The sequence below is a fragment of the Bremia lactucae genome, linkage group LG10 (genome assembly GCF_004359215.1).
Source record: "Bremia lactucae strain SF5 linkage group LG10, whole genome shotgun sequence".
Taxonomy (NCBI): Eukaryota; Oomycota; class Peronosporomycetes; order Peronosporales; family Peronosporaceae; genus Bremia; species Bremia lactucae.
The window spans coordinates 3,187,151-3,201,489 of record NC_090619.1 but is presented as its reverse complement, the minus strand read 5'-3'; the positions used below and the strand labels follow the sequence as shown (position 1 = coordinate 3,201,489).

General features: G+C 45.9%; 1 protein-coding gene across 1 annotated transcript; it reads right to left on the bottom strand.

Annotated features, from left to right (window-relative positions):
* Window positions 1-9,790: 9,790 nt before the first annotated feature.
* CCR75_004020 (uncharacterized protein) lies at window positions 9,791-13,672 on the bottom strand (the record flags this gene model as incomplete). The annotated part of the gene is made up of 1 exon (XM_067962110.1): window positions 9,791-13,672. The coding sequence occupies one exon, from the start codon at window positions 13,670-13,672 to the stop codon at window positions 9,791-9,793; it is 3,882 nt and encodes a 1,293-aa protein (XP_067814536.1).
* Window positions 13,673-14,339: the final 667 nt, after the last annotated feature.

Sequence of the window (14,339 nt, the reverse complement as noted above, 5' to 3'; positions counted from 1 at the left end):
GAGAGTTCTCAACTCCTGGACAAAGTCCCCTAGGGTTCTTTTACCCTGTTGAGTCGCTAGGAGCCGTGCTCGCATATCCGAAAAGCCTGATCAGGCGGTGCAAACATGCTGGTCATTTGCTGTTTCACCGAATCCCATGAAGGAAAAACGTCGTTTACGAACGTGTTGCACGATAGTGCCCACTCCATGGCTCTACCTCCAAGCTTGGAAATGGCCATAGCCACCTTTTGCCGTTCTGTTAAGAACAAGGCGGAATCAATGGACATTTTCATCTGCTTAATCCAAATAAGGAGATTTTCTCCCTCTTTTCCCTCAAATGTCTTCACTTTAACAGTTAGAGGGCGAGCCCTCGGCTCTGAGTCAGGCACAGAGATGTACCGGGTTGGCATAGATGCCGCTAAATGGTCATGTACCTGACCGATCAGGGAGGCTTCAAGCCTTGCTTGCAGGAGCTCTGGTCCCTGGGAGATAATAAATTCCACGTGCTCAAGCCCGAATAAGGTTTTGAGCTTGTCATAAGCGGCGCGTTGCGCTTCTGACAATTCTGGAACCTCTTCCATTTTCGTGAGAAATTAGTCTTGTAAAGACTCAGGCGTAGATTGACTACGAGTGCTACCAGGTGTAGCGGAGCTACCTCGCTCCTAAAGTCAGAGGAAGACTTTCAGACTCAGAGAGTCACTTAGTTCTATTGAACTAATGGGTTTAACAACTCAGGGAGTCGTACAAGCTATTAAAGCTTAAGGAATCCTAGTTCAAGGGATTCAGGGGTTCGTAGAACCAAGTGGCAACTAGTGCCCAAGAGGATATACCTTAGAAAGGCTTCTATCTCTTACAGATCAATGCGCAAGCCTTAGGAAGGCACTTAACGCTTTAAGATCAAAAGGGGAACTGCACTTTATTTAATAGTCTAAATCTAAAAACCTTAATCTAGCTAATTAAAAATAGATTTTGGCCGCCAGATTTATTTCTGGCGGCGACCACATTTGTTACCCATAATAAATGGGATTTAAGTAACTAACTATTTTATAATTAGATAAAAGGGTATTTTACCCATAAAGTAAATGTACCACAACAACGGTTCTCCAACCGATGTGTGCCCCATTACACCCTCCCCCATCAGACTGTTGACACCGAGTGACAACATTTGCTTTATTTCCTCTTTGAGGTTGGAACCTTAACAGCTAACCGTTTGGTTGTGTTTTCCATTCCTTTGTCTAATGACAATTAAGCGTGAGTCACAGACTCTGAGCACCTTCCTCGACGATGAGAGCATGGTGGACTTTGAAAGTCACTCTCAATCGGAGGAGGAGGAAAAAGAGCGGCGTTCGCTCACGCGTTCTCCTCCGGACGAACGTTGGCGAGCCCCGAATCCGTTCCCAGAACGTGGTACCGCTGATGTCTTAACTGCATTGAGCAGGACACCGGACCCTGAGTCCAACATTATTACGAGTCCGCTCGATGAAGAGCAGAGCAGATAATCCTCATAGAGGAAAGAGCTCGTCGTCGAGCTGCCGAAATAGAGAAAACTAAGGCTCATATTGAATATAGATTCACTCCGCTTAGTGCGGACGAGCATCTCAAAGAGATAGCGGGTCATAGCTTGGCCATTTGGATCTCTGGTGACCCGGCGAGGACGCCGGAGGAGATCGCTGCTCGCGACGCTCTTCATGAGCAATACCTTACGCCGAAGGTAATGGCGCGAAGCCAGTATCTGACGCGTTTACGTGATCAAGCCCGTGACGTCCATGATGGAAATTCCGATCGTTTTGTTTCCAAACGTAACAAGAACTGAAAACGAAGTCTCATTTGAGAAATGGGTTCACCGAGCCCGCAAACTCCGTAATATCTGGAACATCAGAGAGTCTGCGGATAGAGGTCATGTTTGTTTAGAACGGAAGCTTCGCTTCGACTTGGCTCGGCTTAAGGACAAAGGCCAGTTACGTTCGGCATTTATGCCACAAAACGAAGAAAGGCATAGCCGATATTTCAGTGCTTCGGATGACCGTACAACCATGGATCGAAGCCGCACTGAGGCTATAGATCCACCTAATCCTACGTTTAGTGGTGGGAAGCGTCGTTTGACGCGAGTTGATCCTGAGCTCGGCGTACGGGCAATCTTGCCGAAGAGGTACCTCGAACTCTTAAGAGTTTTCAGAAGAGGGTACCCTACCCACTTCACCAGATACTGGTATTGACCCTCATGACGACATCGCTTTAGAAGTTTCTCCACATGAAACTGAAGGTTCCCCCGCGCATCAAGCAGCGCGAGAGGGGGCCGAAATTTCGGCGGAAGCATTTGATGCTCTACGGCGCGAGGTGCAACTTCTTCGTGAGGTCCTTGATCGGGTTAAGAGCTCTTTTAAGGCGGTTCGGGACCGTCTTTCGACGCTGGAGCGTCAGCAGCCTCGTTTAGAGGGTCAGTTGGATATCCTGGTGAAGATGCAACAATCTGCGGCACGACCGCCTGTCTCGGCGCAAGGGGCCTTCAAGTCCACGTGGGAAGGGTCCCGATATGGCTTAAGCAAGCCAACGTAAAATACTGGGTGTGTACGCAGCTTACTGGGGAGGTTTAGCGTATAAGCTAGACCCTTCTTGGCCACGACCGTAAATGGTCCAATAAAGCGCTGGTTTGGTTTGAAGACCGCGGAAACCAAGTTGGTAGGTAGGTTTTTAGCGCTTAGTAAAACTCGGTCTCCGACCATATAAGAATTAATACAGATTCTGCCTTTGGCATCTGCTTGCTCTTTTATTTGTCTTGGCTATCAGCCTTCGTATTTCTTACATGTCTTAAGACACTAATTCGCGTCGCGAGAAACTCGCTTACTTGTTTCCAAACGGTAATAAGGCTGATATCAGCAAGCCTATCGGCCAATTCTCCCCCACTAAGCCCTGAGCCACACAGTGGAATCGTTAACGGAACGCGTGGGTGGGTGAGACTGTTGACATTGAGCGGAGTATAACCTTTAGAGGCATGTACAACATTATTTAACGCAAACTCCACCACTGGAAGCATTGAGCTCCAGCGCTTTGGTGTCTGAGCACACACACTGCGTAAAATGTCTTCAATGACGCGATTTACTAGTTCAGTTTGACCATCGGTCTGCGGATGGTCCGCAGTGGACATATCCAATCTGGTGCCAAGCACTCAGAAAATTGATTTCCAGAATTTACCCGTGCAACGGGGGTCCCGATCAGAGACAACATGGCAAACCATGTTGTCGAAACACGCGATCGATAAACAGCTTAGCTGTACCTTCTCCATCCAAGGAATCCCACACGGCCGCTAAGTGAGCCATTTTGCTCAATCCGTCAACAAAGACCACTATACCGGAGTTACCGGCTGAATCTTTCGGTAGACCGGAAACAAAATCCATACTAATGAAATCCCAGCAACCTATGGGGACGAGAAGACTCGCCAGTGGGCGCAGCAGCATGCGCCGAGGGTTTAACCCGTTGGCAAGTTTCGCATTCGCGAACATATGTGCTGACCCATTTATAAAGTTTGGGCCACCAATAACTCTGGCTTATCGGCCGTAGGTCTTTTCTCTACCGAGATGACCACCAAGAACAGTATCCGTGCCTTATAAAGGATTTAGTTCTTCAAATCCTCATCATGAGGAACAACGACACGCGGAAGGTCCGCGATGTCTGTGCAATAAAGCAAGAGGTCGTTATCGGTAGAAAATCGATGTAACCTCGTACGCAAACGTGCCTGCAATTTAATACCTGAATCCGAGTTCTTTAAAGCTCGTAGCAGAGCTACACACTGTTCATCCTTGGCGTAAGCCGAACGGATTAATTCAGGAATAGGTGACGAGATAGTCGTTAAATGAGAAAGCTCATAATCCTGCCTGCGTGATAACGCATCGGCCAAAGCATTTTGCTTGCCGGGTTTATACTTCACCTCGAAGTTGTATTCCGCAAAAAAGGATAGCCATCGGGCCATTCTCTGTGAGAGATAGGGCGACTTAGTCGCCGTGCGTAATGACGCGTGATCTGTATATATCACAAACGGCTTAGAGCCGAGCAGATGAACTCTGAATTTGACGAGAGCATACTTCAGAGCAAGGAAATCTTTGTCATGAAGTGGGTAATTCTTTTCCGCAGCCTAAAGCTCTCTAGACTCGAACGCAATCACACATTCGTGCCCATTAACATCTGTTTGTAACAGAGCACTGCCAATGGCAAAATCTGATGCGTCACAGACGACACTGAAAGGCCAATTTGGGTTTGGCAGTACCAGAATCGGGGCATGGATAAGACTATCCTTAACTCGTTGAAAAGCATCATCTTCGATGCTAGTCCAGCACCATTCTGCATCCTTTTTTAAGGAGATCTGATAATGGCCTAGCCATATCAGCGTAATTTTCGCTATATTTGTGTAAATAATTGGCGAGACCCAACCACTTACGCAAATCCTTTTGGTTTTTAGGAACCGGCCAATCTACTATGGCTTTTACCTTAGCGGGATCCGCTCTAAGGCCTCGCTTTCCAATGAAGCATCCTAAAAAAGGAATTTCGTCTGCGCCAAAAATGCATTTAGATGCATTGGCATACAATTTGTTTGTGCGCATGCACTCGAGCACTGCTCGCAAATGGTCTAAATGGTTTTCCATATCCGACCGACCCTGCTCCGCACGACTATGGACAAAAATGTCATCGAAATAAGTCTGTGCATAACCTCGATGAGGGCGAAACAGTTGCGTCACTAGACGATTAAATGTTGCCGGGGCGTTGGAAAGCCCTTGTGGCATAACCAGCCACTCCCATAACATGCCGCTTGGGGTGCTAACCGCTGTAAGCGGGATATCGCTAGCTCGCATGAGCAATTGGTAGTAACCATCGACTAAGTCCAATGCACTATACATTGTACATCCCACCATATTATTCTGAAGAACATCCTTTCTAGGAATTGGGGTTTGTGCTGGTACAGTGGCAGCATTAAGCTTAATTTAAGCATGTACAATGCGCCATTTACCATTTGGATTTTTGACACAAAATGTCGGTGTCGAATGAGGAGATTTGCTCTCTCGTACCATTCCAGCCTCGTGCTTAGCACGGAAGAAATCGTCAATGACGTCACATGCTCCCTTGGTATAGGCCATTGTCTTGTGATACAGTATTTGATTCCCGGAACTAAGTCAATTTCATGACGAACACCTCTATCCGGAGGTAAAACAGATGGTGGGTTATTACATACCACATCTTGGAATTCCTTAATTAAGAAACAAAAGGGATCCGTACGATTTTTAAGGATCGATGACCCATTTCGCGCACTAAGTGCAGCTTTTGTGTCATCCAGGACAGCTTCGTCTAGAAGTGACGATGAGTTTAACTCAACCATAGGTCGAATGACCACCATTTCAGATAAGTCACCAGCTTTTAAGGCTCGACCGCACTTATCAATAGACATTCCGTCTAGCTCTAAACGAGCATGTAACGAAGGAATTGCCGCAAGGCTAACTTCTCCCTCAATGTTACCGGTTACGCCATTTACAAGCGTATGTACTTGCTCATTCGTATCACTTTGTGAGGGTATACACGCTTCGTGTCCATCCTGTCTTGGAGTGGAGACAATACGCCTCTTAGAGGCCGGGACATTCACGTCCCCGGGTTTTCCAGCCTGTATTGGTTCTATACAAGACTTGGTGTGTAATTTAACATCCGACAAGAAGTTAGGTAACTCAACTTCCTTATCCAGCGAACGTCTACGTGTCGCTTCACGTGTATTAGGAGGGTTTGACCCGAAAATGCCCTGGCGAACCGCCAATAGTGTCACTATTGACACTCAGTATGGTGCCACCTCGGCCGACCATACTCGGTGGACTTAGACGTGCCACTCCACGTATCTCAGGGAAATTGCACCCTTGATGATTTGGCTTTAGGCCAACAATGCTTTCAGCATTCAGTAAATCGTTATTACAACGAGTGTCACTCGACGGAGTACGTGCCGTTCCACTTATTTCTGCTGAGTCGGGCTCGGAATTATTGTTTTTAACATTAGAGTTAATTAACTCAGACATACCAATGTCTAAAACACTGACAGACTTATTCAAGGGTTCATGACTCTCCAAAACTTTGCTAGGAACATTGCGCGTGGTGCCTAAGGTCTTAGACCTCCAATCGATCCATGGCTCATGGTGTTCTAACTAGGCCATACCAAGGATGAGATCATATCTCAAATCCGAATCAAGGACGAGACAGCGTTCCATACTGTCAAAGTCCAGAAACTTTATACCCAAGTTCAATGGAACTTTGGGAACAGTGACACGAGTCCCAGTCGCTAATCGAACAGTGATTGTATCACCTTCGTGCGCTCTAAGCGCCTCAACGTATTGTTGACTTCCTTTAAGTGAAAGGCGTCGAACATAATTGCAAGGCGATCCTGAGTCAATTAAAATTGACCACGGCTTATCAAAGCCTTTTACAGTCGCTTGAGCGACTAGCAAGCCAGGCTTGTACTCTCGCCCCATGCCATTGAGCACCGAGCTAATTGGGGCTAGGCTCTGTTTATTCTCACCTCCTCGAGGTTCAACAGAGCCTAGGTCTTCCCCAGTAGGGCGCCCCGCACCTACTGGGTATCGACGTTTTCCCGCACCGTATCAGATCTCTGGTATAGGTCGAAAAATTGGTGCTCTTTCGAGCTTTACGCGAATTTCGAAGAGGGCAGGCAGGACGTAAATGTTTCGTGCTTTCGCACATATAACATCGACGGATGGTCTTACGCTGTTCCACAGCTTGAAGAGTCTCTTCTCCTTCCTCAACGAGGCTTAAATCCATAGGATCCGCTCTATTAGACGGAACCCATGTGCTCGAAGAGCTTGTTCGTTAGACAGGCGTCCTAACGCGAGCAGACTTAAAGTCCAACTCGGCGCGTAGCGCTATGGCAACTGCCTCTTCGAACGTATCCGGATGAGATCGGAACAATTCCGCCCGGGCAACGCCCTCATTGAGACCCCCCATAAAGATGGTCACTACAATTGCTTCTTGCACCGGGTCTTGATGCATAGATGCAATGAGAGTTCTCAACTCCTGGACAAAGTCCCCTAGGGTTCTTTTACCCTGTTGAGTCGCTAGGAGCCGTGCTCGCATATCCGAAAAGCCTGATCAGGCGGTGCAAACATGCTGGTCATTTGCTGTTTCACCGAATCCCATGAAGGAAAAACGTCGTTTACGAACGTGTTGCACGATAGTGCCCACTCCATGGCTCTACCTCCAAGCTTGGAAATGGCCATAGCCACCTTTTGCCGTTCTGTTAAGAACAAGGCGGAATCAATGGACATTTTCATCTGCTTAATCCAAATAAGGAGATTTTCTCCCTCTTTTCCCTCAAATGTCTTCACTTTAACAGTTAGAGGGCGAGCCCTCGGCTCTGAGTCAGGCACAGAGATGTACCGGGTTGGCATAGATGCCGCTAAATGGTCATGTACCTGACCGATCAGGGAGGCTTCAAGCCTTGCTTGCAGGAGCTCTGGTCCCTGGGAGATAATAAATTCCACGTGCTCAAGCCCGAATAAGGTTTTGAGCTTGTCATAAGCGGCGCGTTGCGCTTCTGACAATTCTGGAACCTCTTCCATTTTCGTGAGAAATTAGTCTTGTAAAGACTCAGGCGTAGATTGACTACGAGTGCTACCAAGTGTAGCGGAGCTACCTCTCTCCTAAAGTCAGAGGAAGACTTTCAGACTCAGAGAGTCACTTAGTTCTATTGAACTAATGGGTTTAACAACTCAGGGAGTCGTAGAAGCTATCAAAGCTTAAGGAATCCTAGTTTAAGGGATTCAGGGGTTCGTAGAACCAAGTGGCAACTAGTGCCCAAGAGGATATACCTTAGAAAGGCTTCTATCTCTTACAGATCAATGCGCAAGCCTTAGGAAGGCACTTGACGCTTCAGGATCAAAAGGGGAAGCTTGCTGTAAACCAATTTGCAAGCTGCTAAAACTGCTTTTGGTGTTGCTATCTATCAAACGTTGGCGCTAAATTATAGTCGAACTTATATGTGTTTGTAAAGGTCAAACATTCGCTCACATTGAAGCTTTAACTCACAAGACATTCTAATGCCCTTGTAGCATTACTTGCCACTTAGTATGCAAAGACATAAAGCTTCTTAGATGGTGTAACATTTTCATTCCAGTTAGGGGCCCTGAACACGTGAAACTTTACCCTAATTCGTATGGTGAGAGCTAGTGGCTCGTCCTTTTTTTCACGTAGAAATATAGAAGCGCTTGCTGCACCTTATGCTTCCATTTAACTACAGAGAACAAGAACATAAAATATCAGGCACGAGCTCATTGCGTACATTTCAGCTTACAACGTTTTGGCTTTTATGTCATCCTGTTGACGGATAGTACGACAAGATCTTCACAATACTCTGTTCATGCCACATATTTCTGGATGCAATTCAGCTAAAAAGCAATCTTTAAGCTATACTTACCCTTGAAACTTGCGCTTCTTAAGCGAGCTCTGGACAACAGCGGCTGCGGTGATGGCTTCGGCGTTGCGGCCCTTCCACTCCATAAAATCCTTAGTGTCACGGATGCCAGCGCACACAAGTTTTTGCTCTTCTTGCGTAAGTTTACGCGTAAACTCTGTGGTGTCTTCGTTTAGCGAATTCATTGTATTGTTGAGAAGTTCACGATACCGTTTGCCGCCATAGCACAGGCGCAAAATTTCGTCGATCTCGTTCTGCTCGTCGCTATTTACATAAGGCAAAAGATGGCGTCCCACCTTTAGCACATAGCTTGAGTATTCACGCAAGTTCACGGACGATGGACCAGCCTTCAGCATGCGTCGGAAGCGCTTGGACAGATAATAAGGAGGCGTCACCATCACGTCGCCGCGCTTTGCCAGCGGTAAAGCCAGCCATAACGGTAAATCGACCACAGCCTTCACCGGTAAATCTGACTCGTGACAGCTCGGATCCAAGTAACCGCAATCTAACGCATCCGTCTCAAATGTGCACTTTACGCGCTCGTCCTCTGCGAAGATGGCTTCAATATCCAGGTAGTCGTTCATTCAACCAACTGCAGAATAGATATAAAAAGCATTATTTAATTAATCACTGAGACTAAAAGTTTGTAAAAGTCGTCATGGCGCACCATGTAGTTTGTCCGTCCATGGAGCTTGTCTAAGTTTTTAGCGAGCCGATAGATTTGAGTGCATTAAGCATTCGATAGAATTGACGCAAATTGAGATATCTTGCAACACCTGCACAAGTGGATCTTGTTGCAGATCAGCATGCGGCGATTAGGTAGAAGGGCTCTCCTGAAATTGCAGGTCATTATTGAGGCAGATCACTTTCAGCGCTTAAAAGCTTTGCCGCATCGGCTTCCGTTTTATCCAGCACCACCCAAGGAAGCTTTCCTTATTTTACTAAAATGTAGTCCCTTTCAGTGTAATTAATCCACGACGCGGGAGATCACTATGTGTTTATCAGTTTCTATAAAGTGTTAGAAGCCAAGAAGAAGACTGTTGGTACAAAATAAATTGTTATGTATTCGATGACTTGTGCGAGCACGAATCGTGGATGACGACAAACAACGCAGCCGGATCGACTTATCATCGACAAATGGCACCCCGCTGTAAGTGCGCAGAGAAATAAAGCTTAGCACCTTTTTGCGTAACGCGCGGGCTGCGATGGCAAATTTTATTAAAAACCTACGTGCAACGTTTCTTAAGACAATCAATAAATAGCCGAAGACACCAACGCATCAATCTTTGAATCTGTGTGGAGCTAATTCTCTTGAAACTTTGCCATTTTAATACATAAGATTAACACAAACGGTCGATAATCTCATTCTGACTCTGTTTCTGAATCATCATCGTCAATTATTATCAATGACACTGTCTTTGCCTTGGCATGCACAATGTGTGCCGTCTCTGCTTCAGCCATCCTTGCATCGGGATGCTGTGCTTTGTGTTCATTGCCTTCATTACATGGACCTATAAGTGAATTTAATTTTCGATACTTCGCACGGCAACCTTGACCATTGCGTTCCATCATAACCTTTATATTATCTTTGCGCTCAGTGTATGCTTTTCCTTGGTATCCGACCATACATTCATCACATTCGTCACTAGAAGAAAAGGAGCTGTCGATTGATATAACTTCCTGCTTTTCTGCTGAGGGCTGCTTAATCGCAATCCCGAACGAAACATTCCGTCTTACCAAAGGACCTGGGCGTGCAGTCGTTTCGACAGTTGAAAGCGGAACAGCAGGCACCGGAGTTAGTGTTGGCAGCGGTGTCTGCGGTATCGAGTCGGAGATTCCGAAAGCTCCTCGGTTCGGCATCACACGAATTGCTTGACAAAGTATTTCCTTTTGGTCATTTTCAACCGAATACCGCACTTGCCCAGGTTCCGCAACAATGTCTTCTTCCAGAAGGCGTAACTTGTTCAAGACAAAGTCGATTTTACGCTGAAGAAAAGAGTTTTTGACTTTGTTTGCAGCAGCCCGTGTATCTCCTGCTGCGCGATGACTCTTACGCTTTTTACTTGAAGCCGTAAACATTGTTCCTCCACCTGTATTGTTTTTTTTCGGAAACGTGCGAGGAGAAATACTTTCGTGCGATTTCATGCAGCTAGAAGAAACATTAACTAGAGAGCTTTCCGTTACCTCAACTTGGTTTTTGATTGTTTCTTGAGACATTAACATGTGGCTTTCCACGCTGCCACGCATCCAAAGTTGCTCGACGACTACAGCCTCATTGGCACCCATTCGATGTGCTCGACTGATTACTTGCTGTTCAAGCGACTTATCCCAGATTTCGTCCATCAAGAAGATGTGTGTGACAAACGAAAGATCCAACCCATGCGAGCCAACTTCTGTCAGCAGTAGGACATTGACATTAGGATCTCTGCGAAAGCGAGCCAGCTGTTTCATGCGAAATTCAGAGCTGAGTCCAGCAATGAAATCAGCAGTTGGTATACCTTGCTGCGCAAAAGCAACTTTCGTGTGCCAAATATGATCTTTGAATTGCGAAAAGATAATTGCTTTAAGATCCCGTGCTTGACGCTGCCGAGAGCGGCCGCTTGAATTCATCCTGCGATGTAAAAATTCTTTTTCTAATTCTTTAATTCGAGTCGCGGCATAAAATGCTTTACTGGCATCTATAAAGTGAATGTCGCGTGTAAGATCTAACGCACGACGAGGCAGGCGAGGGGTGTTTTGGTCATTTCCATCGTGACCCCGCTGATTCCTTGCTCGTATTCGCCGGTCCTGTCCTGCTACATTAGGTCGTTCATTTTGGTTCGTAAAATGCTGTATTGGGTTGTCACGCCGTCCATTGTGGCCATTCTGCGGTATATTGATATTCGGAGTTTCTGCTTCTACCATTTCAAACTCAAAACCGGGCTGAAGTCTTTGGAAAGCTTCACGGTCAAATACAGCACTACAACGATAACAACTAGGCCCCACGCTCTTCATTCGATCTTCCACGCAATCCGCACAGCATAAATGACCGCACGGAATTATCATAAGCAATTGAAGCTTGCGTTTGCAACATCCACACTGCGTTACATTCCCACGAAACTGCACTTTTCGAAGGTATTCAATCACAATTCCCATATTCTCACCACTAACATTCAGTGCGCTTAGCATGTTAATTGTATCCAAACGAGACCATTCGGCTAAAGAGACCTTGACAGCAGACCCACCACAGCATGCAGATCGAAGGTTGGAGACAACACGCATAGCATCCTTTCGATTAATTGGATTTAACAAACTATCCGGATGTTTCTCACCAGGGGTCTTTGGATCCATGTTCGTGATGACCAAATTGGCGCGGACTGCCGCAGCAACACCATTATATTGCGCGTATTCACTAGGCGTTGGGTTAATATACACTGTGCGTCGGATAGGTTTAGGCAAAACTTCACTAATGGAATCTTTCGTGTGCCTTATCATAATTCGACTTAATAGATGTTGTAATCGATAGAAGCCAATAAGTTCGTTTCGCTCAAACGGGCGCGCAATTGCCTTGCCCCAAGCTTGTCCATCGGAAGAACCATATGGAAAAGTGCGCAAGAATACCAAAAGTCCATGCATATATCGAAGGTCCGCTGACTGGAGCGTATTTGGCGTTGGCGTCCCAGTCATTACCCAACGTTTCCCGGTATAAAGCATTCGAGCAAGCTGCATCAAATCCGACGGAGTCTGACCCCCTAATTTGTGGCCTTCGTCCACAATAACCCGCACCCAATGGACCGTCAAAAGTGAAGACACACTACCTCGAAGAGTTCCATCGGCATATCTTTCTTGACCTTCAAATCCAAATCGTTCGGGCATTCGTGTCTCCAAAGCCGATGTTGGTCTGTGAAGCTTCCACTCTCGAGCTAGTCTTGTAAACGACATGACCACAACGTCATACTGAGCGAGGTCAACATTTAGAGGCAGCTTGTGCCCAATCCCAGGGTCTATAAACACACGCAAGGCACTTTGTGCAACATGCGCTTCAATTTGGTACTTCCAGTGTTCCACCAGCGGATCAGGTGCCACAATCAAACTAGCTCTGGAGGTGATTAGGTCATTAACATTCACGGAGCGGCCTCGGGAACTGGACGAACGCAAGCCTAGTCTCGTGTTCTCTTGACCAGATTTACGTGGCTCACCTGGTGTCTTATTTGTCATTTGTCCCTTCGTTCGAAGTATTAATGCTAGCATAGTGATCGTTTTACCAAGACCTGGCTCATCACAAAACATACCTCCACATGCATCTCTGGCTATTACATGAGGGTGTGCGATGACTTTATTTTCAATCAGATCAATCGCTGTAGCTGATTCATAATTAGATTCAGATGATATAACAAATGGATGCGGCCGAGATTTGCAAGTCAATGACGGTGTTTCGCGTCGCAGCATCCACTTAAGTCCTCTTCGCTGGTGCGCGTAGAGTACAAGATTCAGGCCCGGTACGACTTCGTACGCCAAGTGTTGAAATAAGGAACATACTCCGCTAAGCGACGCAAAATCACGAGCGCTCATTAGACATACAATATGCTGCAGCACATTGGTTGGCAGGTCGGTCATGACAAACTTTTTGGTACAGCAAGTCATTCGGCCCACGTACGTGGCATCGTCTCGAATTTCCATTTGATCCACCGCATTTTGACTAACTAAATTGCGAAAAACGTCAGGTAAATTAAAGCTTCGCTTGGGTTGATCAGCCTTGTCCAAAGAATGCAGTCGGCAGCCCACAACATGGCACGAGCTGTTCTTCGCATCCTCGAGCGCTGCATTGCGTGCCTTCTTTCTCGCTTGCTCATTGCACTGCAATATTTCTAGCGCGGGTGATCGTAGATGGCACAGCACTAAGTCAAAATCTTTCAGTGACGTGCTGTGCTTGGCGTCCTCGTGCACGCGCACGCGCACTTGAAGTGTCGCGACACCGATGATGACGACATACGCTACATCTACAGCTAGAACATGTTGCTCATCAAGCATCAAAAGTTTTTTCAAAAAGGATGCGTAAAAGCAGCGACAACTGGGGCCATTAATGCACGTTACGTTCTTACGAACGTCGGGGCCGGCAAAAACGAGCTGGAGCCAGTTATCTGTTGTACGGTGTAGAGCCACTGAATAATTAGCTTCAGCTCCTTCTTGCTTAGGTAATTCAGTATATGAAGGCACTAGTAATTCGATGGTGCAGCTGACGCCGCCTGTAGCGTCGAGCGTCATGTCCGCAAAGGGCTTCGTCGTTTTGTATGGAAGTTAGATGTTTTTTAAACAAATCTCTTATGAATTAAAACTTTTCAAAGGAACTGTAATCTGTAAATTTGAAGAGGGTTTATAACAATTTCCCCAACCCTGTATTATAAATCCTTTCCACTGCTACTTTTCATTAATAAATCCGTACCGACACTGTAATCAGTGTAAGTTTAACTGATACATATCAGTACTAGTGAAAGGTGCCACGTTACACCTGGTAGCACTTCGTAGTCCGTTCAACGACCTACGCACGTACCTTCCGACATGGACATGTTATGTTGGATGATTGTAACGGGGTGTATCGTTACATGAAATTAACAATAAAAGATTGTTAATTAATATTATCCAAAAGGTAGATAATATTTGGAGGAAATTACTTTAAATATTAATTTCCTGAATTCTTATCCATAAATAGGTATAGACCATTATGTCTATTTATTCCGCAGACTAATCAGCTGTAGAAGTAATCAAAGAGAGTTACGAGATAAGATAGATAAGAATTCATTTACATGTTTAGTATTAGTTTATAGTTAAGACAACATTTACAAAGATAGATTAACAAAGACACTTAACTATATTAATACAGTTTTCATTTTACCCTCTTAAGCTAACTTGCCTTAAGAGAAGTCTTCCTCTA